Source organism: Pelodiscus sinensis, chromosome 3 (assembly GCF_052426305.1).
Source record: "Pelodiscus sinensis isolate ZL-2025 chromosome 3, ASM5242630v1, whole genome shotgun sequence".
In the NCBI taxonomy this organism is placed as follows: Eukaryota; Metazoa; Chordata; order Testudines; family Trionychidae; genus Pelodiscus; species Pelodiscus sinensis.
In genome coordinates this window covers 127,932,046-127,957,737 of record NC_143054.1, presented here as the reverse complement: position 1 = coordinate 127,957,737, position 25,692 = coordinate 127,932,046, and the positions used below count along the sequence as shown (strand labels likewise).

General features: G+C 45.6%; 1 protein-coding gene across 2 annotated transcripts in view; it reads right to left on the bottom strand.

The window, feature by feature from the left end:
* The window catches only part of SLC35F3 (solute carrier family 35 member F3), a 250,211-nt gene that overhangs the window by 99,384 nt on the left and 125,135 nt on the right, over nt 1-25,692 (bottom strand). The window contains exon 1 of one of the 2 annotated variants that reach the window (XM_075924761.2): nt 2,259-2,471. The exons of the other annotated variant lie outside the window; for it this stretch is intronic. Coding sequence (XP_075780876.1) covers nt 2,259-2,334 — 76 coding nt within the window. The 5' untranslated portion in view covers nt 2,335-2,471. Of the gene's footprint in view, nt 1-2,258; nt 2,472-25,692 lie in introns of those variants that run through there. 2 annotated transcript variants of the gene reach the window in all.

Genomic DNA, 25,692 nt, shown 5'->3' with positions numbered 1-25,692 from the left:
GAAAGTTGGTAAAAAGACTGGCAAGGACGGGCTTGAAAGGATTCAATTTACAGCACAAGGAAAGAGCAATCAGTCTAAAAAGTCTTCCATCAAGAAGTGGCCAGGAGATTGGCTACACACGGTTCTCAGGAGGATTTCTGCCTGGGAAATAGAACAACATGTATTCTAAATAAATAGAATAGCTAACCTTAATGTTTTTTCTTGTCTTGATTTTTTTTGCCTTCTATTTATTTATTCTGTTTTTGTTCTCCATCCTTTCTTCCTCTTTCTCTCTATCTCTGTTTTTACCATTTTCTCTCCCCTCAAGTTTTCTCTTTCAGTATTTCTTCTCTTCCGATTCCACTGTTCCTCCCCACTTTACTGGAGTCCCCCCATTTTATTTCTCTTCCCAGGATCCCTCTATCTTTTTCCTTCTCCTCCTAAATCTCAGTCCCTATTTCCTCTTTTCTCTCTCTCCTTATTCTGATGGGCATCTTTACCCCTCTTCTCTCCCAGTCCCTTGTTCTTCTTTTCCTTCCAGTGCCAACAGTGTCTATATTTCTTTCCAATGACAATTTCTCCTTTTTCTTTATCCTTTCCTGCAGTGACTGACTCGCTCCCTCTAGGACCCTCTTTCTTCTTCCACTGGCTTATTCCCTTATCTGCCCCCTCATCTCTCATTCACCTTTTCCACATTTTCCACACACTCCTCTCACTCAGTTTCTTCCGTGTGCTCCAGTACCTGGTCCACAAGTCTCCATTCCTCTGATGCCTGCTGCATTCCAGATCATGGCACCTCATTCCTAACTCTCCCACATGCCATGCTACACTCCAGGCTCATTTCATCTGGAGCATAACCTCTCCAGCTGTCCCTGGATGCTTTCTTCAGCAACTGATGCTTCATTCTAGACCAGAGCACCCATAGCCTGGTTTCTGCGTGTCTGCAGATGTCCCTCTTCTGGCTGCAAATGGGCTCTTGGAACTCTCTGCACTTCTGCTAATCTCGGAGCCAATCAGTGGTGCTGAGAGCCATGGAACAATTTGTATAGTGGGGGGTGCTGAGAGCCACTGATCCAAGTTGTAAACCTTGTATATGATGGAAACCACTTTAAACTGGAGGTACAGCAGCCCCACTAACACCCCTAGTTCCAGCCCTTATGAAGCCACTGTGCTTATTATTTCAGGTCAACAGAACACAGCCAGCTCTGTCAGCTCAACTGAAACTACAAAGCTCAGCCTGGAGAACCGCCAGTGCTTCCCTTGGATTCACCTGCCACAGTGAACAAGCTCCCAGCCATTAGCAAGAAGGTCCAGTGTTAGGGTGCTGGACATCCAACACTGGTCATCTGAAGAAGTGGGCTGAGCACAGGAAAGCTCATGATACCATCTACATGTTTTGTTAGTCTTTAAAGCGCTACCAGACCATTTGTTGTTTTTTTAAGTTTTTCAATCTTAGGGTGTGAGCCTGGGACTTGAGAAATTGGGTTTAAGTCCTGGCTCTGCCACTGACTTTCTTCCCGACCTTGGGTAAGTCTCTTAGCCTGTCTCTCGCCATCTGTCCAATGGGGTAAGCGCACTGCCCTGCCTCACAGGCGTATTGCGTGAGCCATGCACTTACAACCAAGGGTGCGGCAGCATCCCCGCATCCCTAGTTCCAGCTCCTATGGTGTGTGTGTGAGGGGACAGTCACTGACCAATGCAGGTTAAGGGCTTGGGGGTCCGCTGTAGCTCCCAGTGCCAGCGCAGCTGGAGGCAGAGTCTGCTTCCCGCTCGCCAAGGCTCCAGGGGCCCGGGCGAGCCGGAGGAGGGAGCGGGGACAGCAGCGGCAGACACACAACGCCTTCCCCGCAGCAGCGCAACGCACTGCAGCCTCAGACCCGGCCCCCGCAGGAAAGCAGAGCAGCAGCCGCGGCAGGGAGCGGTCCTACGCGCCAGCCCGCCCTCCCCAGGCGCAGCATCCTCTCCCAGAGCAGCCCGGCCCCCGCCCGGGAAAAGTTGGCGCTAACTCGTGCCCCGCGGGAGGGGGGGTCGCTCCCGCAGCGGGAGGGGCCAGTCAGCGCGCTGGACGGGCGATGTCTGCATTGGCGAAAACCCTCCGAGTCCCGGAGGGATCTGGGGCCCCTGCGCTCCGCTCCCAGCGCGCCTGCACCAGCGCCCGCCCTGCGCCCTCCTGCAGGGCGCGCCCCGCCGCAGCCCCGGCCCCGGGAAGCCGCCGCAGCAGCGTCCCGCGGAGCACAGCCCCCCCCCCCCCCGCACGCTGCAGCCCGGGGCGGATTTACCTTCCACTTTGGTGAGGGTGAGGACCGGGCTGTTGCACGCGCTGAGCGGGGCGACCCGGGCCGAGTGTTTCTTCATGGTGCGCCCCGTCTGCCAGCAGGCGCTCGCCGGCTGCGCGCCTACATCCTGGGGCCGGCTGCGGCGGCGCCCGCGGCTCCCCCTGCCCGCCTGTGCCGCAGCAGCGCTCGGTCCGCAGGCTCGCCTCTGCCGCCCTCGCCCCGCTACTTTGAGGCGGGCTGCAAACAAACGTCACATGCAAATCCCCCCCCCCCCCCCCCCCCGCCGGCTTGGGGAGCTGCCCCGGCGCGCGCCACTCACCTTTCAGCGGGCCGGCGGTGGGAGCCGCCTGACACTGCAGCGCCCAGCCGGGTGCAAGGAGCAGATTGAGCGAGGCGCGGGGGGTAGCGGGCTCGCCTTGGACACTTCCCAGAGGGGTCACGCGCCCAGGGCTATGGGAGCCCCTCGGGCCATTGCAGCCTTGCCAGGGAGGAGCGAGTGAGTCTGGCACCTTGGAGTGGAAAGCTCGTATTCCCTCCCCCCCCCCCCCACTGACAGCTTATGCATAGAGACACACACACACCTGCAGGACGGAGACATGAAGGTCGGACACACACGACCCTGCCCACAAGAACACAACACTACACCCACCAGCACCTGTTACGCTTTTTCTCCTTAGTGGCTGCAGCGCAGGTGAAACTGACTCTCTGGAGAGGGACACTAAGGACAAGCATATGGATAGTGGCCCCTGCAAGCTTCTCTTCACAGGCCCCTGCCAAAGTCTAGTACCTACCTGGAGAGCCCCTCCAGGACCATTCAAGTGCATGAGGCCTCTGCAGTTCATGCCTGCCATTTTAGTGCCAAATTTTTGTGGGGTGTGGGGGTGAGAGGGAGAGAGAGAAGGGGGTTAGTTTATTTAGTTTTAGCAGCTATAAAATTAGAATGATGGCATCTTTGATGCCAACCATCCTGTTTCTGGGAATGGTGCCAGATTTGGGCTCATTTCCAAAAAAAGTCTTGGGGGAAACTATTATAGGGTACTCACTGAGATGCACCCCAGAATCTAGATCAGTGGTCACCATCCAGTAGGTTGTGATCTACCAGTAGATTTTGGAGCCTCTGACAGGTTATCTTGACAGGTTTGGCCAGGAAGTTTATCGAGCACTGGCACTTCAGTTGCCTCTCCACCCTCTGTCATGCTGCTCCTGCTCTCTGCCTTGGAGCTGCCCTTCAGGAGCCTGCTGCTTGCTGTGAAGAGTGTGGGAGGGAGACAGGGGAGAGAGCTGATGTCAGATTGTCCCTCCTCCCCTCACTTCTGTACCCTATCTCCACACAGAGAGAAGGGGACGGAGGGAGCTTGGCAATGCGAATCTCTGACAAGACACGCACAGTGTATGAGTGACTTTCTCACAATCACACACTGTCCTTCACTCTCATCTCTGACCCAACACAGTGAGGGATTGTTACTTCTTTTACTGCTTGCAAAGCATGATGTTTTTGGTTTTTGACTGGTCTGTGCATTTCATAATTTTCATTTCATTACAGTGGGGGGTTTAGGTTGGACATTAGGAAAAACTATTTCCCTAGGAGAATGGGGAAACACTGGAATGGGGTTCCCTAGGGAGGTGGTGGAATCTCCATCCTTAGAGGTTCCTAAGTTCCAGCTTGACAAAGCCCTGGTTGGGATGATTGAGTTGCGGTTGGTCCTGCTTTGCGCAGGCGGCTGGATTCAATTACGCCTGAGGTCTCTTCCAGCCCTGGGATTCTACGATTTCCCTCTTATGCATAAATATTCTTTGAGTAGTGAATTCTAAAATGCCTAACCTGCCATCGCTGGAGTAGTTATCCCCATGGTAACTGCTGCTCCTGACAGTGGCTGGAATGCCCCTGCAGCCTCTGAGAAAGACAGAGCAGAGGATCTCCACCTGCTGTCTTTGCCTGCAGACACCACTCCTGCAGTTCCTTTTGATCAGTAATGGGGAACCGTGGCCAGTAGAACCTGTGGGCTCAGTGCCTGTAGATGAAGGGCAGCACATGGAGCCACGGCTGTCCATGCCAGCTGCTTTCAGGAATGGCGCAAAGCCAGGGCAGAAGTAAGCCTGACTTAACTTCACTGCTCCACCTGGAAGTCATCTCAGTTAAATGGTGCCAGAGCCTGCTTCATGAACCCTTATCCCAGCCCTGAACCTCCTACACCCAACCTCCTGCCTCAGATGTGAGTCCCCCTGCACCCAAACTCCTTCCCAGACCTTGCACCCTGACACCTCTCCTGGACCCCAATCCCCCACCATTGGCGTGAGTCCCTCCCACACGCCAAACCCCTTGGCCCAAGACCAGAGCCTGCACCTCAACCTCCTAGCCCAGCCTGGTGAAAGTGAGTGAGGATGGGTGAGAGAGACATTTTGGAATAGTACTTTATTTCAAAGTAAGATTGAAATAAGCTATGCAATTTGCACTATGCAGTTTATTTCAAGGTAAGGGTGCTGTGTAGACACTCTGAGGTGCCACAAAACTAATCATTGTTTTTTAAAGTTACAGACTAACACAGCTACCCCTCTGAGAATTTTGATCAGTTTCCTGTGATTTTACAGCTCACACATATATAGAACTGTGTTGTTAGACGCCACCATCGGTGTGGTGCTCTGGCATCTGTTTTGCTCCCTTTAGTGTTGATAACCATTTGGCTACATGCAGTGCATGTGCTCTTTCTGAATACTTGTGCTCTTTCTGAATGCTGTGCAGGCAGCCAACACCACAGACTTTTAAGAGCCCCCAATGACCACAAATCAGATAAGGTGCGAAGGCACTGGAACCAGGTTTACTGTTGAACGACTTATGATTTCTAGCACCTTTGGCCCGGTGGGGAGTCGGGAAGGTCCGGGGGCTGGGCCCAGTTGCTGAGTGTGTCGTAGGGTTGCCAGGTGTCCGGTATTTTCGCCTCCTGGCAGGGGGGAAAAAACAGAAAATACCAGACATTTTCGGTGTCCGGTATTTTCTGAATTATTTTTACCAAATAGGAGGCGAAAATACCAGACTGTTCGGGTCAATACCGGACACCTGGCAACCCAATTTAAAATATATTGTTTTCACTCTAAGAACAGAGCAAAACAAAATGGAAGGATTTTAAAACAACATAACAGTGTATATGCATATCTATCTTAAGCTTTCAGGTGTGTGTGTGCAGGTACTAGGCGGGGTTTGGAACAGGATGCTGGGGAAGTGGGTTGAGAGTGGGGTGTTTACCTGGGACACCCTCCTCCCCCCTGCAGCAGCTCCTAGGCAGAGGAAACCAGGGATCTTTGTGTATTACTGCCCATAGGCACTGCTCCTACAGTTCTCATTGGCCATAGGGGCACTTGGGACAGGAGCAGCATGCACAAACACCTCCCTGCCACACACACACTCCTCCAGGGCTGCAGTGATGTGCTGGTGGTGGTGTCAGGGACCCCTGCATTATTTTAAATTGCCTGGGGACAGCAGGCGAGTCTGGGGGATGTATTAGGGGAGTATCCAGGGGTGGCAGTATTGGCAGGAAGAGCCGGGGGGGAGACTAGATCCCAAATTTTGCTGGAGCATGGCCCTGGAGCCAGGAATATTCCTGGTGCCTAGGTATCATGGGCCCATATAACTCAATGCCCATGTTCACAGGGCATCTCTCGGTGTCAGTATAGTGCTTCACAAATAGCTTCTGACAACTGCCTCGCCTTCTTTCTAGCAAATCAATTAACCATTTCAAGTTATTTTGATCTCTGGTCCCTGCGTTGGTAAAACAAATGTGTAATTGTGGCTGGAGCCAAGGACGGAGTGTCTTAGCATCTTAATAGCTCAGAATTGCTTCTTAATGCCCCCCTGCTGTATTTACTAAGAGGTTACTCATCTAGAGATATGTTGCCTTCTTGCTATTTCACAAACTGTCCTGCTTTTTAACTACATTCAATATACGCATGCAGGTCACATTCCAAAGACTTGGGTGGGCAATCATTTTTGATGGGAGGCCACTCCAAGAATTTGGTAAGTGGTTAAGGGCCGCACGCTTCCATGATATTAATGGAGGAGGTGTGGGGTCTAGGATGAAGGTTGGGTACAGAAGGGAGTTTTGGGAAAGGGATTGGGTGCAGGAGAGGGTCTGGAGTCTGGGAGTGAGTTTGGGTAAAGGAGGAGGTTGTGACCTGGGGCAGGTGATTGGAATGCAGGGTCTGGGAGGGTGTCTGGGTGAAGGAGGAGGGATGCAGAGGATTTGGGTTACATGAGGCAGAGGTGTAGGAGGGGGCAAAGGGTTGGGGGAAGGAAGGGAGGAGTTGGGGTGTCAGAGGCAGGCTCTGGCCAGAAGGCGCTTACCTGGGCAACTGCCAGCCAGCAGCCCCGTATGTCCCTCAGCTAGGCTCCCTGCTTTCCATGCCCCTGCAGATCGCTCAGAGCAGCCAGCTGCAAGGGCCATGTACATCTCTGAGCGCTGCAAGCCCAAGGGGAGAGGAAGGCTACTTTGCACGCTGCTTGTCCTGCAAACAGGCAGCTCCCATTGGCTAGAAATCAACCAACTGGAGCTACAAAATTGTGCGGGAGGCAGGGACAGCAGGTAAAGTCTCTCACTTCCCTCTCCCCAGGCTTGCAGCGTTCAGAGATACACATGGCCCCACAGCTGGCTTTTCTGAGCAGCATGCAGGGGTGAGACAGGCAGGGAGCCTGAGTGAGGCTCCCTCTGGTACGTGGCCAGATCTGGTGGCATAGCAGGCCAGATATGGCCTGGGGCCTGTATTTGCCTACCCCTGCAATAAACTAATATAACTGCAATAACTATCTCAATAAGCAGGTTATATACAGAATTCATTAATTATTACAGATCAGCCCCACATCCTTCACAGTTATCCCAAACCATCACAAATTGCAGTAAAGTTACCCCAAAATTATACAAGTGCAGTGAGTATAACTGGTTCCAAAGGCCTAGCATTAATGAATATCTGAAACACAATCTCGGGCTCTAATAATAAAAATAACTTTGCCAACATTTGCAGTATATTATAAGGCTCCTTTCATAACTTCTTGGATGATGAGACCGAGGAGAAAAGAATAATGTTTCAGCAACAGGTACTTAACATAAATAATCCGCTTTTTCTCCTGTATTCTTAACTTTCAGATGTCATTGAAACAGAATGTGTTTTAGTTACAGTTTTAGCAGATGACAGAGACATGGCATACAGCAGAAACTGTGATATGGGCAATAAGCCAGAGGCCATTTGCCAGGGTGTGCCCCGGCAGGCCGCTGGTGCTGTATTTACCTGTGTGTCCACAGGTACGGCTGCTTGCAGTTTCCATTGGCCATGAATGACTGTTTCCGGTCAATGGGAGTTGTGGGAAGTGGTGTGGACTGGGACGCCACTTCCTGCAGCTCCCATTAGCAGGAATCAGTGATTCGTGGCCAACCGGTGAGGCAAGTGGCTGTTTCTGCAGACGTGTGGGTAATAGAAGTGCCAACGGCTCACCAGGGGCTAACCTGGTGAACTGCATCTGCCCGCAGGCCACTTATTGCCCACCCCTGGCATTCTGCCTCTCCTTCTTCCCGTTGCCCCTTGCACCGGGTAATACTGTATTTATGCAGGGAGCACATAGCTGTTATGTGGGAGCAGGAAGATGCAGTTATAAATAGTAGTTAGCCCAAAATGCAGCAGTGGAAAATACTACAACCTTGCTATTAGGTTCATCCACAAATTGATAGTTATTGCTTAGGGGAAATGAGTATCCTCTCGAATGATGCTCTTGCATGCTGCAAACATGCGGACATCAGCTCAACTATATATATATATGCAGGGGCAGACTTAAAAACTACAGGCTATGGTTCAAAACACATAGAATTGCACTATTTGAATTAAATAACACTACGTTAGCTGCTGTAATACTGTAGGTAATATCAGAGGCTTTTAGAGTTAGAGTACAAGGCCAGAAGGGACCACCAGATTATCTCATCTGACTTTCTGTTTAGCACAGACCACCAAGATCCCACACACTAAACACAGCAACTAAAATAAGATGGAAATATTACAGCCCACAGGAGACTAGACTATTATGTTGCACAGGCAAGAATAGGAGGAAGCAACGGAATGCACCAGTGCCTGAGGCCCCTGCAATAGCAAGGGAAGGATTAAGTGAGAGATACCCAGATAATTCTGGCAGAAGATGATGAGGACACTGCAGAAGATGGTGAAAGCTCCCCAGAGTCACTGCCAATCAGTGAAAGTTCCTTCCCAGCTCTACACATGGCAAAGAGACAGACCCTAAGGCCTGGTCTATATTAGACCAGGAAGGTCGGCTTAAGGTATGCAACTCCAGCTATGCAAAATGCGTGGCTGGAGTTGTCTTACCTTAAGCAAAGCCTTGGCAGTGTCCATACAGTGGGAGGCCAATGGGAGCAAATGCTCTTGTCGGCTTCTCTTACTCCTCACAAAAGGAGGAGCATCAGAAACTGGCTGGAGCTGCCCTCCACATTTGATTTACAGGTCTATACTAGACCCACTAAATCAAATGCTAGAAGATTGACCTCTGGGGTGTCAATCATGTGTTAGGTATAGATGTGCCCTGAGAATATAAGAAGGAACCAGCCAGCCAAGCACCTGACAGAGAAAGAATGCTTGATGCCCCTCAGATCCCCAGTCCTCCCTGTCCAAAGTCTTATCTTCAGCCATTGTCATTCCTGGTGTTTCAGAGAAAGTTTAAAAACCCTTCTGGAATAGATTTAGAGGAAAAATCTCTTCCTGATCTCTGCTGCAGTTGTCTGAAATGCTGAGGCATGAGATGTAGGAACATCTTTACTATTTATTTTCAAAAGGTGCTTCTGTCTGTCTGTCCATCCACCTGAGAGTCCATTTGTTCAAGAACTCCTCCCAACGGTAAAAGCTAGGGCCACCAAATTTGGCACACAGCTTCCTCTTATCGTAACTTAAAGCAAGGCGAGGGTTTGGTTGTGCAAGGACAATGAGATGTACCTGGAATTAGATTGTTTCTCAAAATATGGAAGGGGAGGGGTCTGGCATGAGGGAGTTATACTGCAGAATGACCACAGGAGTACAGCAAGGGGCCAGAGATGGGGACTGGGACAGCTATAACTCCATTGGGCAGTAGGGATAGAGAAAGGGACAGCTACCTACTATAAATTGCAAAGAGTTTGTTTATGTGTCTGCCTGTACCCCAGCCAGGGGATCTCTCATTTGTGCCCACTGCAGCAGCAGTAACTATGGACAGGCATTTCTCACCAGGCCCCAAGCTGCTATGATGAGAGAGGGCTGGTGTTATCCTCTTTCCCCAGGACAACCTTCATTCTGAATCCTTCATCTTCAGCCCCACCCCAGAAAAATGATTTAAATGAAGAAAAACAAAAATTAATTGAGTTAAGGACCCAAGCAATGCCCAACCGTCTAATATTGCATAACCCAGAAGTGGAAGCCGCAGGACTGTTGATCATTATCCACTATCATCACATGCAAACCCCTTATACAATTGCATTGATACATTTGTCACAAGTCTCTTACAACTAATCATGTTATTTGCCCCCACAACTCTTATTGGGAAGCTGTTCCAAAAGCTCACCCCTCTGATGTTTAGAAACTTGCTAATTTCTAGCCAGAATTTGTTCAAGACAGGTGTACGCCCCTTTTTTCTTGTGCTAACATTGTCTTCCAGCTTAAATAGCTCTTCATCCTTCAACAGCTGCAGATATTAAAAAACAACAATTACACACATGAGCAGTTCTTGCTTTTCATCCAGCAGAGCATAGTGTACAGATACACACTAGCCAGGCCATTATGCCTGGCTGAGGTTAGGTGGAATAAAGGAGAGTCCACCTGCCAAAAGCTGAGTTCCCTTGGCAAAAAAGTGCAGAAAGTTATGTATCAAAAATATTTGACTTTAGCTAATGTTTAGGGCATTGTCATCCACATGTTTCTGCAACTGCCAAAGATTTGTTTTGATCTGCTAGAACTGCAGCGGTATGTGTGGTCCTGGTTGTTTTTCTGTTATTTCCATATGGTGTAGGAGGGAGCAGATAAGATAGCCTTGCCCCGTCCCATATTAATTAGCTATTATTAAAATGTTTTTCACTTTGTTAGTATGTGTGAGTTTACTTTTAATATATTAGGATACAGAGATATTTCAATATGCCCATAGAAGAGGAGACAACCCACCTCTATAAATCATCTCTCACTGAAAATATTTGGCAAATTCTTTGGTATAGAAAAGTATATTTATTTTGTGGCACCAGATATGACTCTACTTTCCACTGTGCGTGGGAAGGATCATAGCATTAGCACAAGCAGTGAGACTGACCTCAAGATAACCATAGTACATTTTGAAGTATTCTACACATACTTCATATGCAAATTTGACACCCTGCAAAGGGGTTTAAATAAAAACATGGAGTGGTTCTCACATCCCCTTCAGGTACTCTCGCCTTCTCATCACTGTTGGAGATGTGCCACTGTCACGTTACTGGATTTTAAGGGGAGCAGCCAGATAACTGTTGCACCCATGGGGAGGGGGGTATCTGCCCCAAAGTCTATACCAAGGGGACCATGTGAGGTGTCACATGAAAGCTTTTGTCCTACTGATTCTGTATATGCTATTCATGTACTTGTACAATATCTGTATGTGGAGGTATAACTATGTACCCTGTGTTGATGCTGGAAAATTCTCTGTGAGGGAGAGCAATGTGCCAGGAATGTTCGTTCAATGGCTATGCTAGTTAGCAAGGCTCCAGGGACAATAGATCTCTAGGTACCAAAGACACACCTGAGGAATGAATCCAGATGCCTGCAGACCAGCCAGAACAATGATTGCTGGCTTGGGACACAAGGATAGGTCTCTGGGCCATGTGACCCACTCCAGCTTGGAAGAGACCAGGGATGGATATAAAATACCATGTGGCAGACTCCATTTTTAGTCTTCAGTTCAGGTCCTGATCCCAGATGCAGCCTTGCAGGGAACAACGAGCCGGGAAGGACCCATCCTGACATAGGATGTACACCAGAGACTTTTAAGATAGCAGTTGTAACATCTCTGCTAAGAGCCTTCATTGAGAACTGGGTGATTCGATGCATGTAATGTATTCTCCTTAACAACCTTACTCTCATGCTTTTCTTTCTTTTATTAATAAACCTTTAGATTGTAGATTCTAAAGGATTGGCTCAGCATGGTCTTGTGGGTAAGATCCAGAGTATAAATTGATTGGGACCTGTAGCTGGTTTCTTGGGACCGCAAGAACCCGTTCGGGGTAGGTGAGATTGGGTTCTAAAACCCTTCACCTGTGTGTTAGGCCCAGGGCTGATTGGGGCACAGGGAAAGCTGGAGTGTCTGAAGGATTTTGCTCGTGAGGCTTCTGGCTGGCCCACGATGCATACCGGGGAGGTCGACAAATGCCTTTGATGTCGACCATGGAGCGTCCAGACTACAGTGCTGTGCCGCCAAACAGCTGATCGGCACAGCACGGCAGCCATTTTAATTTAAATGAAGCGGTGATTATTTAAATTGCCGCTTCATTTGGGCATCTCTAGTAAACTAATCTACAGGGCTCTGGCGACAGAGCCATGTAGTCTCGACATACCCTAAGAGTTACAGGACCAAGCTCCAACTGATCAGCGCAGTGAAGGACTGTTATTTTTGTCAGAGAGCATTTTAAATGAATAGAATCCAGGAAAGATGGTCTGGCCTGGGCATTATGGAATCAGGGTTCTATTCTGAGTTCTCTCAGAGGAATATAAAGAATCTCAAGGTAGCCACTTAACTAGGGATGCTAATTATCATTTAAAATGTTAAAGTGTTAAATGCTAGGTTTAGCCAGTTAACCTTGAAGCAACCTCCCCCTCTCTCCATCTGCTGTTAACGTTTTTACCTAGTTTTCCTGCTGACTCATATATCAGGCAGACAGACAAGCTAATCACCTTGAATTTTTTATTCTTTTCACATTACTTTATACCATCACTCAAGCGTGTAACTGGTTTTTCATTTGTGAGTAATCAGATTTTTGTATTTGTCCAATACTGTGGCAAATTGTGCATAAGAACCTGAGATGTCAGTCCTAAGTGTTTTGATAGTCAATCAATTTAACTTAAAAATAATACTTCATGGTTAATCATGTAGATTTTGTATGCATGGAATCTGAAATTGCAGTTGGCATTATTTCTTCTTTTGATAATATTCTACTGTGATTCTCATACTATTGAGAGCAAACACAAAGAAAGGGGAAGACAGTTGCAAATGAAAAAAGAGTCAAGATTACTGGAATCCCTTCCCAATTCTGGCACATCCCATGAAAGTCACTGCATGTTACAGGGCTTCAATTTATAATCCATCCATAAACTGTTAACTGGTGCATTAGCTTCACTAGAATACCCGTTGAAAACATTCACATAATTCCACTTAAATATCCTTCTTTATTTACAATGAACTAATGTGTCACAGACACAGGCAATGCAGACTGAGTGAGCATTCATTATTCCCAAAGGAGAGTACACAAATTGAATACCTCATTTACTGGGAGTACTCATGTGACTATTTACTCACCAATAAGTTCAGAGGTTCACAATCTGGCCTTCAGGGCTGAAGACCAATTCCAAAGCTGATTGATTTGTATGTCCTTTGGATCAGGTATCATATTCACAGTGGAGCATCTCCACTTCAAGACACCCTGGCTACGTCTACACTGGCCCCTTTTCCGTAAGGGGCATGTAAATTTCACCTATCGTCGTAGGGAAATCCGCGGGGGATTTAAATATCCCCCGCGGCATTTAAATAAAAATGGCCGCCGCTTTTTTCCGGCTTTTAAAAAAGCCGGAAAAGAGCGTCTAGACTGGCCCCGATCCTCCGGAAAAAGTGCCCTTTTCCGGAGGGTCTTATTCTTACTTTGAAGTAAGAATAAGACCCTCCGGAAAAGGGCGCTTTTTCCGGAGGATCGGGGCCAGTCTAGACGCTCTTTTCCGGCTTTTTTAAAAGCCGGAAAAAAGCGGCGGACATTTTTATTTAAATGCCGCGGGGGATATTTAAATCCCCCGCGGATTTCCCTACGACGATAGGTGAAATTTACATGCCCCTTACGGAAAAGGGGCCAGTGTAGACGTAGCCCCTAATTGTATCTGCAAAGGATCTGTACCTAAGTGTGAAGCATTTGATAAAGTAATACTTACTCCAGCCGCCTATTGCGGGAGCTGTACAACTCAATAAGCACTCAGGCAGGGATGAGAGAACTAGTGTAGGAGTTTAATGAACACTATCTGGCCTCTTCGGTAATCAGTCAGCTAGCATCTGATCTTTACAGTGTAGGAGAACTGATCTAATAACAAAATATTGATGTGAGAACACTGTGCACAATTTGCAGAACTTTCAAATATATTTATAATCAGTATTGCTGACATATGGCAATGTACTGTAAATAATCTTCAACAGACATTTTCTCCGTCAGTAGATGCTATTTAAGAGTATGAGTAGGAAAGCAAAGCAAAGCATAACTTACTTGATACAATTTTAATTGTATCAATGTCATGTCCATACTGATGACGCCTTGTATTCAAACAAATGATGTACTGCAACTAGTAAGCATGTGCCAAATCCTGACTTACTGAGCATCTTCAATTCTCGAAGACTTCTTTAATGGATATCCGACCCTCTAGGGGAATTTACAAACCTAAGTTAGGTGCCCAGGATCCCTATACACTTCCTGGAAACAGTCAGGCTACACCTACTGTGCAAAACAATACAACAAGAACAGAGCAGCAAGCCTGACTTGAGCTCTGAGACTCACTGTGGTGGGGCTTTTTTTGCTGTGCAGTCACAGGTGTCTAAAAAGGACTTCACAAGAATCAGCAAGCTGAGCCAGGAGCCACCTCAGCTAGTCACTAGGAAACACCAAAGAGAGAGATGAGGCTCTGCCTCTAGCCCTCAAACAGTGCTGGAAACCAATGTTCAGTCAGGAGGAAGGCTCCTCTCTCTACAAGGGATACACAGCCATGAGCCCTCACACAGAGTTAAGTGCCTAACCCAGGCCAGGAGAGTCATGTTTTCAAGAAAAATGAGGATGAGGCAGCATAGCTTCATGTAAACCATTTGCCTCTTGGTTAAGGCCCTCAGCCAGGTTGAAGCAAACCCAGGCTCAGGTCTTCCCTCTGCCTGATGTACAGCAGAGATTTGAATAATAGAATCATAGAACTGGAAGAGACCTCAGAAGGTCATCAAGTCCAGCCCCCTGCCCAAGGCAGGACCAATCTCAACTAAATCAACCCAGCCAGGGATTTGTCAAGCCGAGACTTAAAAACCTCCAGGGATGGACTTAAAAACAACTTCCCTAGGGAACCCATTCCAGTGCTGTACCACCCTCCTAGTGAAATAGTTTTTCCTAATGTCCAACCTAGACCTCTCCCACTGTAACTTGAGACCATTGCTCCTTGTTCTGCCATCTGTCACTACTGAGAACAGCCTCTCTCTATCCTCTTTGGAACCTCCCTTCAGGAAATTGAAGGCTGCTATCAAATCCCCCCTCGCTCTTCTCTTCTGCAGACTAAACAAACCCAAATCCCTCAGTCTCTCCTCATAGGTCATGCGCTCCAGCCCCCTTATCATTCTGGTTGCCCTCCGCTGGACCCTCTCCAATGTGTCCAGATCCTTTCTATAGTGGGGGGCCCAGAACTGGACACAATACTCCAGGGCTACGTCTACATTGGCACCCCTTTCCGGAAAAGGGATGCTAATGTAGACTTCGGAATTGCAAATTGCGCGGGGGATTTAAATATTCCCCGCGGCATTTGCATTTACATGGCTGCCGCTTTTTTCCGGCTTAGGGATAAGCCGGAGAAAAGCGCCAGTCTAGACGTGATTCTCAAGTAGGAATAAGAGATCCTCCGGAAAAGGGCTTATTTTCCAGAGAATCACGTCTAGACTGCTGCTTTTCTCCGGCTTATCCCCAAGCCGGAAAAAAGCGGCAGCCATGTAAATGCAAATGCCGCGGGGGATATTTAAATCCCCCGCGCAATTTGCAATTCCGAAGTCTACATTAGCATCCCTTTTCCGGAAAGGGGTGTCAATGTAGACGTAGCCCAGGTGTGGCCTCACCAGAGCCAAATAAAGGGGAATAATCACTTCTCTAGATCTACAGGCATTGCTCCTCCTAATGCACCCTAATATGCCATTAGCCTTCTTGGCTACAAGGGCACACTGTTGACTCATATCCAGCTTCTCATCCACTGTAATCCCCAGGTCCTTTTCTGCAGAACTGCTACTTAGCCATTCAGTCCTCAGCCTGTAACAATGCTTGGGATTCCTCTGTCCCAAGTGCAGGACTCTACACTTGTCCTTGTTGAACCTCATCAGATTTCTTTTGGCCCAATTCTCTAATCTGTCTAGGTCATTCTGGACCTTATCCCTGCCCTCCAGTGTATCTACCTCTTCCCCTAGCTTAGTGTCATCTGCAAACTTGCTGAAGATGCAATCCATCCCCTCATTCAGGTCATTAATAAAAATGTTGAACAAAACCGGTCCTAGAACAGATCCTTGGAAACTGACTCCACTAGAAACTGACTGCCAACCAGACATCGAGCTGTTGATCATTACCCGTTGGGCCCAACAGTCTAGCCAGCTTTCTATCCATCTTACAGTTCATTTATCCAATCCATACTCCCTTAACTTGCTGGCAAGAATATTGTGGGAGATCATATCAAAAGCTTGGCTAAAGTCAAGGTATATCACATCCACTGACTTTCCCATATCCACAGAGCCAGTTACCTCATCATAAAAGCTAATCAGATTGGACAGGCATGACTTGCCCCTTTGTGAATCCATGTTGACTATTCCTCATCACTTTCCCCTCTTCCAAGTGCCTCAAAATGGATTCCTAGAGGATCCCCTCCATGATTTTTCCGGGGACTGAGGTAAGGCTGACTGGTCAATTCTCTGGATCATCCTTCTTCCCTTTTTTAAAAGATGGGCACTACGTTTGCCTTTTTCCAATCATCTGGGATCTCTCCTGATCTCCACGAGCTTTCAAAGATAATGGCCAAAGGCTCCGCAATTACATTTGCCAACTCCCTCAGTACCCTTGGATGCATTAAATCCAGACCCATGGATTTGTGTATGTTTAGCTTTTCTAGATAGTTCCTAACTTGTTCTTTCCCCACTAAGGGCTGTCCACCCCCTTCCCATACTGCATTATCTAATTCATTAGTCTGGGAGCTGACCTTGTCAGCAAAGAGAGGCAAAGAAAGCATTGAGTACTTCAGCTTTTCCCATATCATCTGTCACTAGGTTACCTCCCTCATCCAGTAAGGGCCCCACGCCCTCTCTGATCACCCTCTTATTGCTAACATGCCTGTAGAAACCTTTCTTGTTACCTGTCACATCCCTTGCTAGCTGCAATTCCAATTGCGCTTTCGCTTTCCTGATAACTCCCTTGCATTCTTGAACAATATATTTATACGTCTCCCTAGTCATCTGTCCAATTTTCCACTTCTTGTAAGCCTCCTTTTTGTGCTTAAGCTCACCAAGGATGTCCCTGGTAAACCAATCTGGTCGCCTACCATATTTGCTTTTCTTGCTGCGCGTCGGGATGGTTTCTTCCTGTGCCTTCAATAAGGCTTCTTTAAAATACTGCCAGCTCTCCTGGACTCCTTTTCCCCTTCATGTAAGCATCCCAGGGAATCCTGCCCATGAGTTCTCTGAGGGAGTCAAAGTCTGCTTTTCTGAAGTCCAGGGTGTGTATTTTGCTACTCTCCTTTCTTCCTTTGGTCAGGATCCTGAAATCTACCATCTCATGATCACTGCTTCCGATGTCACCCACCTCTACTTCCCCTACTAGTTCCTCCCTGTTTGTGAGAAGCAGGTCAAGCTGCACATGGTCCCTGGTCAGTTCCTTCAGCTCTTGTACCAAGAAGTTATCCCCAAAGTTCTCCAAAAACTTCCTGGATTGTCTGTGTACTGCTGTATTGGTCTCCCAACAGATGTCAGGGTGATTAAAGTCCTGCATGAGAACCAGGGCCTGTGATCTGGAAGCTTCTCTCAGTTGTCTGAAGAAAGCCTCGTCTACCTCATCCACCTCATCCGGTGGTCGATAGCAGACACCAACCACAACATCACCCGTTGCTTCCACCTCTAAACTTAACCCATAGACTCTCAATAGGCTTTTCTCCCTCTATATACTGGAGCTCTGAGCAATCATACTGCTCTCTTACATACAATGCAACTCTTCCTCCTTTTCTCCCCCACCTGTTCTTCCTGAACAGTTTATACCTTACCATGACAATGCTCCAGTCATACGAGTCATCCCACCAAGTCTCCATTATTCCAATCAAATCATAGTTGATCAGGGGTGCCTACTTCCCACAAGAACGCCTCAACTACTAGGTTACTCTGGGACAGGATTCTCTCTCCCTCATGTTAGAGCCCTGCCACTGTGTGTACATAATTAACTACTCATTGAAGCAAGGCTACCGGGTCTCCTGACTCCCAAGTGAGTACCCTAAATCCTGGTAATAGTCCGTTTCACTTTCTTGCAGCCAAAATGTAGTGTTTTGGTGTTGGTATAAGAATATAAGTATAATGATGGTAATAAGTTGTATATAATTTGCTTACAAGTTCTGTATACTTCTGTCTGACCCGGTCAGCTATCCTTCATGATAAGACAATTTTTGCTATAAGGTCTTGCATTTTGTTAGCATTACAAATTAAGTTATGTGTCTTGTCTGCATTGCAAACTCAGCTACATAAGACTCTTTTTGTCATTTCCGTAGTAACTATATAATCCTTACTAAAAAGTTGTTTGTCTCACACTGCAGGACCTGTGTGCCTATGTGTAAATGCATATACTGCTTTTCATGTTTCAATACATGCGGAGTATTGCCTTTTTCACTGAAAAAGATCCCCTGTGTGTTTCTTATAAGCATAACATGGGAGGCACAGCTGCAGCCTGCCCCAGCTGGCCCTGGAGCTTCAGAATGCCGACGGGTGACATGGCTGCAGCCTCCACATGGGCAGTCGGTGCATCTGGGGCTAGGGGAGGCAGGCTCCCAGCCCCACCTATAGCCCTGCCCCTTGACTGAGGCCCTGACCTCCAAAGGAAGATGGGGAAATGCACTGAGCATGTGTGCACACACCCATAGGAAGGGGAAGAGACGGGAGGGAATGCGTGCACGCACCCCAGACTCCCCGGCTCCTGGAGGAAGTGTAAAGCTTCTTCTTCAAAATCAGATGCAAGTCATCTTGAGCTACATTTTTAAAGACTTTTTTAGAAATGGTGTAATTTCTTTAAACAGCAGCTTTCACTAGCATCAGTGTTTCACAATGTAACAAAAAAGGAATAATACAAAGCAAACACATGGGATTCCAATAAAAGACAATAAAGTAAATATTCACAAGCTTAAAAATGTTTTTCATTAAATTTCCAAAAAGAACTAACAGAACAAGCATGTTCAATTGCAATACAAAGCATATTTGTTCTGGTCAGTTAATGCTTGTAAACACAATATTTATCAAATAGTGGATAACATCTGTGCATTTATGGTATTTTTAAATATACTTTTTGATAATGTCTCCCTCCCCCATTTAACTTTAATGGGTATTAGATGCTAATAGCTGTGGGCAGAATTTGAACTTGACTATTTTACAAGTTTTCAGTGCTTTGTTCCTTACCTCTGGTTTATAATGCAGTACATATTTGAAAATCCATGGATGTCTTTTGTAACTCCCCCTATAAAGTGTGGTTATGAGTCACAGAAAAGTGATGATGTTAAAAATCAACTTCTCACTTAGCTGCCTGCTTCATGGATATTTTCAGATGATATTTCTAATAGTCTAATTTCATTCCAGACTAGCACAGATAGAGGGCAGCTAGTTAGATTATTTTCTGTCTTACATTTTCTTAAGAACTTTCCTAAGTACATTCTGCTTGAAGAATCTTTATTATTGTTGATGGTGTACAAGAAAGAGAGAATATGCCTTGACCTTCGGATCCCTATCTGAGTTTATATTTAGGGAAAAAAATCTTTTCACTTGTGTCAGGGCTGTTCCCCACTCTGGCACTCCAAGTGCAGAAGGTGGGGGTCCCCAAGAGACCTTAAATACCTTGCCTCTATAGGCTTCTGCTTAAAAAGGCTTCTCAAGGTTACAGATTCCCTAGCCTTGAGAGATAGGCTGCCACCATCAAGTGAATTAAGAAAAACCCTGAAAATCAGGAATAAACACTTGAACTTCTTTCAAAGGGATGCCCCAAGTTCTTTTGCCAAAAGACAGCTTGAAAAAACCCACAGAAAACAAACGATGTCTCTGATAGCTGACTTTTCACGCTAGGCAGGCACACACACAAACCTCCTGTTACCTTCCAGCCAGGACTCAAGAATCAAATCATCACCTTAAAAAAGGTGATTTTATTAACAAAACAAAAAGGTATACTTGATAAATAATACTTGATTGCAAAGTGTTACAGAGCAACTAAGAAAATAAAAGATCAAAACACAAAGAAACAGTCTCTTTGGGCTGCAGCTTAGATATGATGAATGGGAGAAGGAAGGCACATGGAATTCATACAGAGAAGATTAACCAAACAGCAAAATAAAGAAAAATACCCTGGTCACAACTAAATGTACATTTCTCTACCTACTCACGATCCGTACTGATCCATACTTCAAGACCCAGTCCATTCCTGTGCCCAATTTTTCTTGTCGGCATGGTAATTCTGTTTGATTATTTCACCTTGCTTCCTCCAGCTGCTAACTTAGAGCTCACTCAAAGGAATAGCAGCCAGGTATCTATATTCAATTTAAATTTCAACAGTCTGTCCCATTGGCTTTCCTGGATTTCTACCAATCTACCTAGCTACCGGAGTTTAACGTTATAGTCACTGGGTGCTGGCCAGCACTCCTCCTATCCATCACAACTTGTAAATGTGGGAAGCTTGAACTTGTGTCTAGGGTTGACATCACTGTGGAACTAGAGAGGATGGAACAAGGTGACAAACTATTATTGGTAATTTCTCTAGTTCTCTCATGACAAATTCTGTAACCCATATTCACAGAAAACAGATAACACAGTAAATGATTTGGCTCCTTGCTTTTAGAGCTGTGAGCATTTTGCCTTTAGTACCAAATTAATAGTAAATCTTTCATACTTCAAAAGTGTCCAAGCCCAGAGACTCAGAGATACAGAAACCCTTGAGAAATCAGTCATTGTAGTTTAACAGATTTAACATATAACATTAACCCTGCACCCACATAATGATGTCTATAAATAATTAGCCTATACTGACCTCGACTTCTAAAATCCAGCAACTTCTCCTTAGAGAAACATAAAGTTCAGAATGGCTGTGTCTACACTGGCACCCTATTCCGTAAAAGGGATGCTAATGAGACACTTTGGAACTGCAAATTCCGCGGGGGATTTAAATATCCCCCGCGGCATTTCCATGAACATGGCTGCCGCTTTTTTCCGGCTCGGGGTTTTGCCTTTCAAGTAGGAATAAGGGATTTTCCTTTCAAGTAGGAATAAGGGATCTTCCGGAAAAGGGTTTATTTTCCACAAGATCCCGTCTAGACTGGCGCTTTTCTCCGGCAAAACCCCGAGCCGGAAAAAAGCGGCAGTCATGTTCATGCAAATGCCGTGGGGGATATTTAAATCCCCCGCAGAATTTGCAATTCCGAAGTGTCTCATTAGCATCCCTTTTACGGAAAAGGGTGCCAGTGTAGACAGCCAATTTCATAGAATCATAGGACTGGAAGGGACCTCAAGAGGTCATCGAGTCCAACCCCCTGCCCTCAAGGCAGGACCAAGCTCTGTCTACACCATCCCTGACAGATGTCTATCTAACCTGTTCTTAAATATCTCCGGAGAGGGAGATTCCACCACCTCCCTTGGCAATTTATTCCAATATTTGACCACCCTGACAGTTAGGAATTTTTTCCTAATGTCCAATCTAAACCTCCCTTGCTGCACTTTAAGCCCATTACTCCTTGTCCTGTCCTCAGAAACCAAGAGGAACAAATTTTCTCCTTCCTCCTTGTGACACCCTTTTAGATATTTGAAAACCGCTATCATGTCCCCCCTTAATCTTCTTTTTTCCAAACTAAACAAGCCTAGTTCATGAAGCCTGGCTTCATAGGTCATGTTCTCTAAACCTTTAATCATTCTTGTCGCTTTTCTCTGTACCCTTTCCAATTTCTCCACATCTTTCTTGAAATGTGGCGCCCAGAACTGGACACAGTACTCCAGCTGAGGCCTAACTAGTGCAGAGTAGAGCGGCAGAATGACTTCACGAGTTTTGCTTACAACACACCTGTTGATACAACCTAGAATCATATTTGCTTTTTTTGCAGCATCATCACACTGTTGACTCATATTCAACTTGTGATCCACTATGACCCCTAGATCCCTTTCCGCCATGCTCCTTCCTAGACAGTCGCTTCCCATCTTGTATGTATGGAACTGATTGTTCCTTCCTAAGTGGAGCACTTTGCATTTCTCTTTATTAAACTTCATCCTGTTTACCTCTGACCATTTCTCTAACTTGCTAAGGTCATTTTGAATTATGTCCCTATCCTCCAAAGAAGTTGCAACTCCACCCAGTTTGGTATCATCTGCAAACTTAATAAGCGTACTCTCTATCCCAATATCTACATCATTGATGAAGATATTGAACAGTACGGGTCCCAAAACAGACCCTTGTGGAACTCCACTTGTTATCCCTTTCCAGCAGGATTTAGCACCGTTAACAACAACTCTCTGACTACGGTTATCCAGCCAATTATGCACCCACCTTATCGTGGCCCTATCTAAGTTATATTTGCCTAGTTTATCAATAAGAATATCATGCGAGACCGTATCAAATGCCTTACTAAAGTCTAGGTATATGACATCCACCGCTTCTCCCTTATCCACAAGGCTCGTTATCCTATCAAAGAAAGCTATCAGATTAGTTTGGCATGACTTGTTCTTCACAAACCCATGCTGGCTATTCCCTATCACTTTAGTACCTTCCAAGTGTTTGCATATGATTTCCTTAATTACCTGCTCCATTATCTTCGCTGGGACAGATGTTAAACTGACCGGTCTGTAGTTTCCTGGGTTGTTTTTATTCCCCTTTTTATAGATGGGCACAATATTTGCCCTTTTTCAGTCTTCTGGAATCTCCCCTGTCTTCCATGATTTTTCAAAGATCATAGCTAAAGGCTCAGATACCTCCTCTATCAGCTCCTTGAGTAAATTTGTATTGGTTAATGCCATACAATAAATCAGAGATGTTCCATTGCTTTCTGCCTAACTGATCCTGCTACAGGATTATAGAAGTTGCCTTGAAGAAGTTACCTCTTTAGCTAAGGAAGTAACAACAGTGGCTTGCAGCAGGAGGAAATTATCCTTTATGTGGATGACCCACACAAGTTAACAGCATAGTGTGGGAAATTCCACAGAGAACACGTCTAATACTTCTTAAACCTGACTTGTAACATCCTTGTTATTTCTATACTGGATCCAAAAATCCATGTCTGGGAACTGAACAAACAGCTTTGATACCTGTCAAGAACAGGACAATCTTTTAATAAGACATTTTGGAATGGTCTGGAATCTCAAGGCAATGGTCCTTAGGGTGGCCTATGTGATCACTGATTAGTGTCACAGTGCTTTTTGTTATGTTAAGTTTTGTGGAAAAATCACAGGTAAGACAAGACAAACTCATTTGGTCTTTAATATTTCTTTAATCTAGGCCCCGTATTCTTGAACAATCCTCTTTCACCTTAAGTCCTTGCCCTACTGTTAAAATTATTGTCATTTCTTAATAGTTTTCGGTAGCCTCCCCTCAAACATACACAATATTGTTTCTAGATTTCACCAGTTGGAAGCTTTCCCAGAGCTCAGTCCTTCCTGTACCTTCCTCTGTCTTCAAAATAATTCTTTCCAAAGGGGATCTCCTTCTAACTCCAGCATTGCCATGGCTACAAGTTCAAAAAACACGAGACAGACTTAAAAATAAAAATTGACGTCACAATCATGAAGTTAAAGAAAAAAAATCCTACCTTTTGGATCCGTCTCCTGATTTTGGAACTCCACGGGGAAGCTCCCCTTTTGGTGAATGCATTTTAGACTGGCTATGAAATGTATAAAAAGTGCACATATGAACTAGGGGCCTCCCTCCAATTCCTTCTGAATGTTGGGAAGGATGTTCAGCTTAACATCTCTTATTGCTCCCATCCTCCATGCATCTCGTATGCATTCTCCCCTTTCTACACATTTCTATGGAGGCCTCTCCTGTCCTGTTCCCCTCTGTTGAATGCCTTGGGCCATATCTCCAAGCCAGCTCTCTCCCCTGGGCAATGTCTACCCCTGGCCTTCCTCACCTTCTTCCCAAGAAAGAAGAGAGTACTTGTAGGATGATGGGCAGCCAGTTTTAATTGCCAATGTGTAAATACCACCACAGATGCCTATCCTCTAATCAATTGAGGGTTTTTGGTAGCCAGACCCAGCAAATTCAAGGTCCAAAAGAATGGAGGAAATTTTACAAAGTCTGTCATCAGATACTTGTCTATTATTTGCCTCTGGTACTTCCTACGCTATGCAAGGAGCTACCCAGATAGTGAAAGCAGCACTGTTCAATTGAAGTAAAGACTGAAATGAAAGTGCACACACCTGAGGGTAGAATTTGGCATGAAAGTAAAAAGTAGCAAGGAATTCTTGACGTTCCCTCTGATTTTACTGGCAGTTCCTCAAATAGTCTTAACGATGTTATGTTCTACATGTCAACATCAGTTAAGAGTCTTTCCAGATTGGAAGTGCTCAACAAAAGCCACTAACACATTAGGTTGTAATTGAAATAACATTTACAATGCAGGCTGAGAAAAGGTTTCATCTTGGAATCTAATTAATGACTGAAAGATGAAACAAAACATTTCAACTGTAAGATAAGGATGAGGTAAATATACAAGGGCAAAGCAGGTGTGAATTATCCTACAGTCATAAAGCATGCTGTGAGACAAAAGGGCAAGCTACGAAAACTCAACATGTTAAAAATGAAATGAAAGGCCGTAAAAATTGATCAACAAACATGGGGATAGGGTGAAATCCCAACCCATCAACAACATAAAATATTGGAGCTTCAAAATTACAAATAAATACACTTTACTGAAATGAAAGGACATTTTCCTCCAATCTGCCAAGATTCTTTGCTTCTCCCAGCAGAACAGATAACACCTAGGGCCTGTAATACCCATTGACTTCTGGAGGAAGCAGGTGGCACTCAATATCTTACACATTAAGACTTCAGTGGAGCAGAGAACTGCCTTTGGTATCAGCAGGCCTGATCTATACCTAAGTTTTAGCATTGTAAATATTTCAGTCGGGAGTTGAAAGAATCACTCCCCTAACCAACATGGCTATGTTGGAAGAAGTCCTACTGTAGATGCAATTATAATAGCAATAGGGTTCTTTTGTCAGTTCAGCCTATTTTATTCCAGGATTTAGTATAGTCTATACTAGCTAATAAACTCTTGCAAATGTATGCTACTTCTATGCTGGGAGGATTATTCTGGCAAATGCTTCCTAGTGTGTAGGCAAGGCCCCAAAAACCCATTAGCTATTGCAGGAGAAACACAGAACCCTGAACTCAGAAGCTGACCAGTAGGTAAAGGAAGACTGAAATGGTTAATTCAACTCTGCTCACAAAACATGTGACTGCTACAGAATGAGACCTCCTCAAGCAGCAGGCATATTTGCATTATGGTTGCATTTAGCAGCTCTAGATATGATTTCTCTCACACCAGCAAAACACAAGTAACTTTTGAGTTTAATGTGTAAGGCTGAGGTGATATGAAAGTCAGATGAATCCTATCTTAAAGTGAATTCTCTTCTGTTGTTTAATTACTCTAGGCCATTTACACAGCCAAGAGGAAAAAATGCACCATCCTAGCATTAGTATGCCAATTTCAAAATTTGTTTAAAACTGGAAAGAAAAACAGAGTCCACAATAGTCTCAAGCATAAGGACCTCCTCCATGGTGTGGTTTAAAACTTATAACCAGCAATGCTTAAATCCCATTTTACAGCATTGATTCCAGGGGTTCTTGGCAGTTTCTTCCATTATTAATTTTCTGACTGATGACAAATGCTAGCAATGTGCTCCCATCATTTTTATTTCCTACTACTGCACAGTGACTGAAATCCTGCAGTAATCAAATAAACTTCTTTTATTTTCCTCCTGCCTGCTGCTATTCTCCCTCTCAGAGCTGCAGTGGGAAACAAAACATGAGCAAAGCAGCCTTCGAGAAATGTTGCATCATCTCTTGTAAATTCATCATTGACAGCATTTTGCAGCCCAGTGTTTCAGAAGAAAAAGAAAAAAAAACTCTTAATTTTCAGGTTCCAACTGCTAATTCAACAGGGAATGCTGTTTACCCATGGCACAGACTGCCTCAGGGGAAGGCCAAAATAAATAAATAAAAGA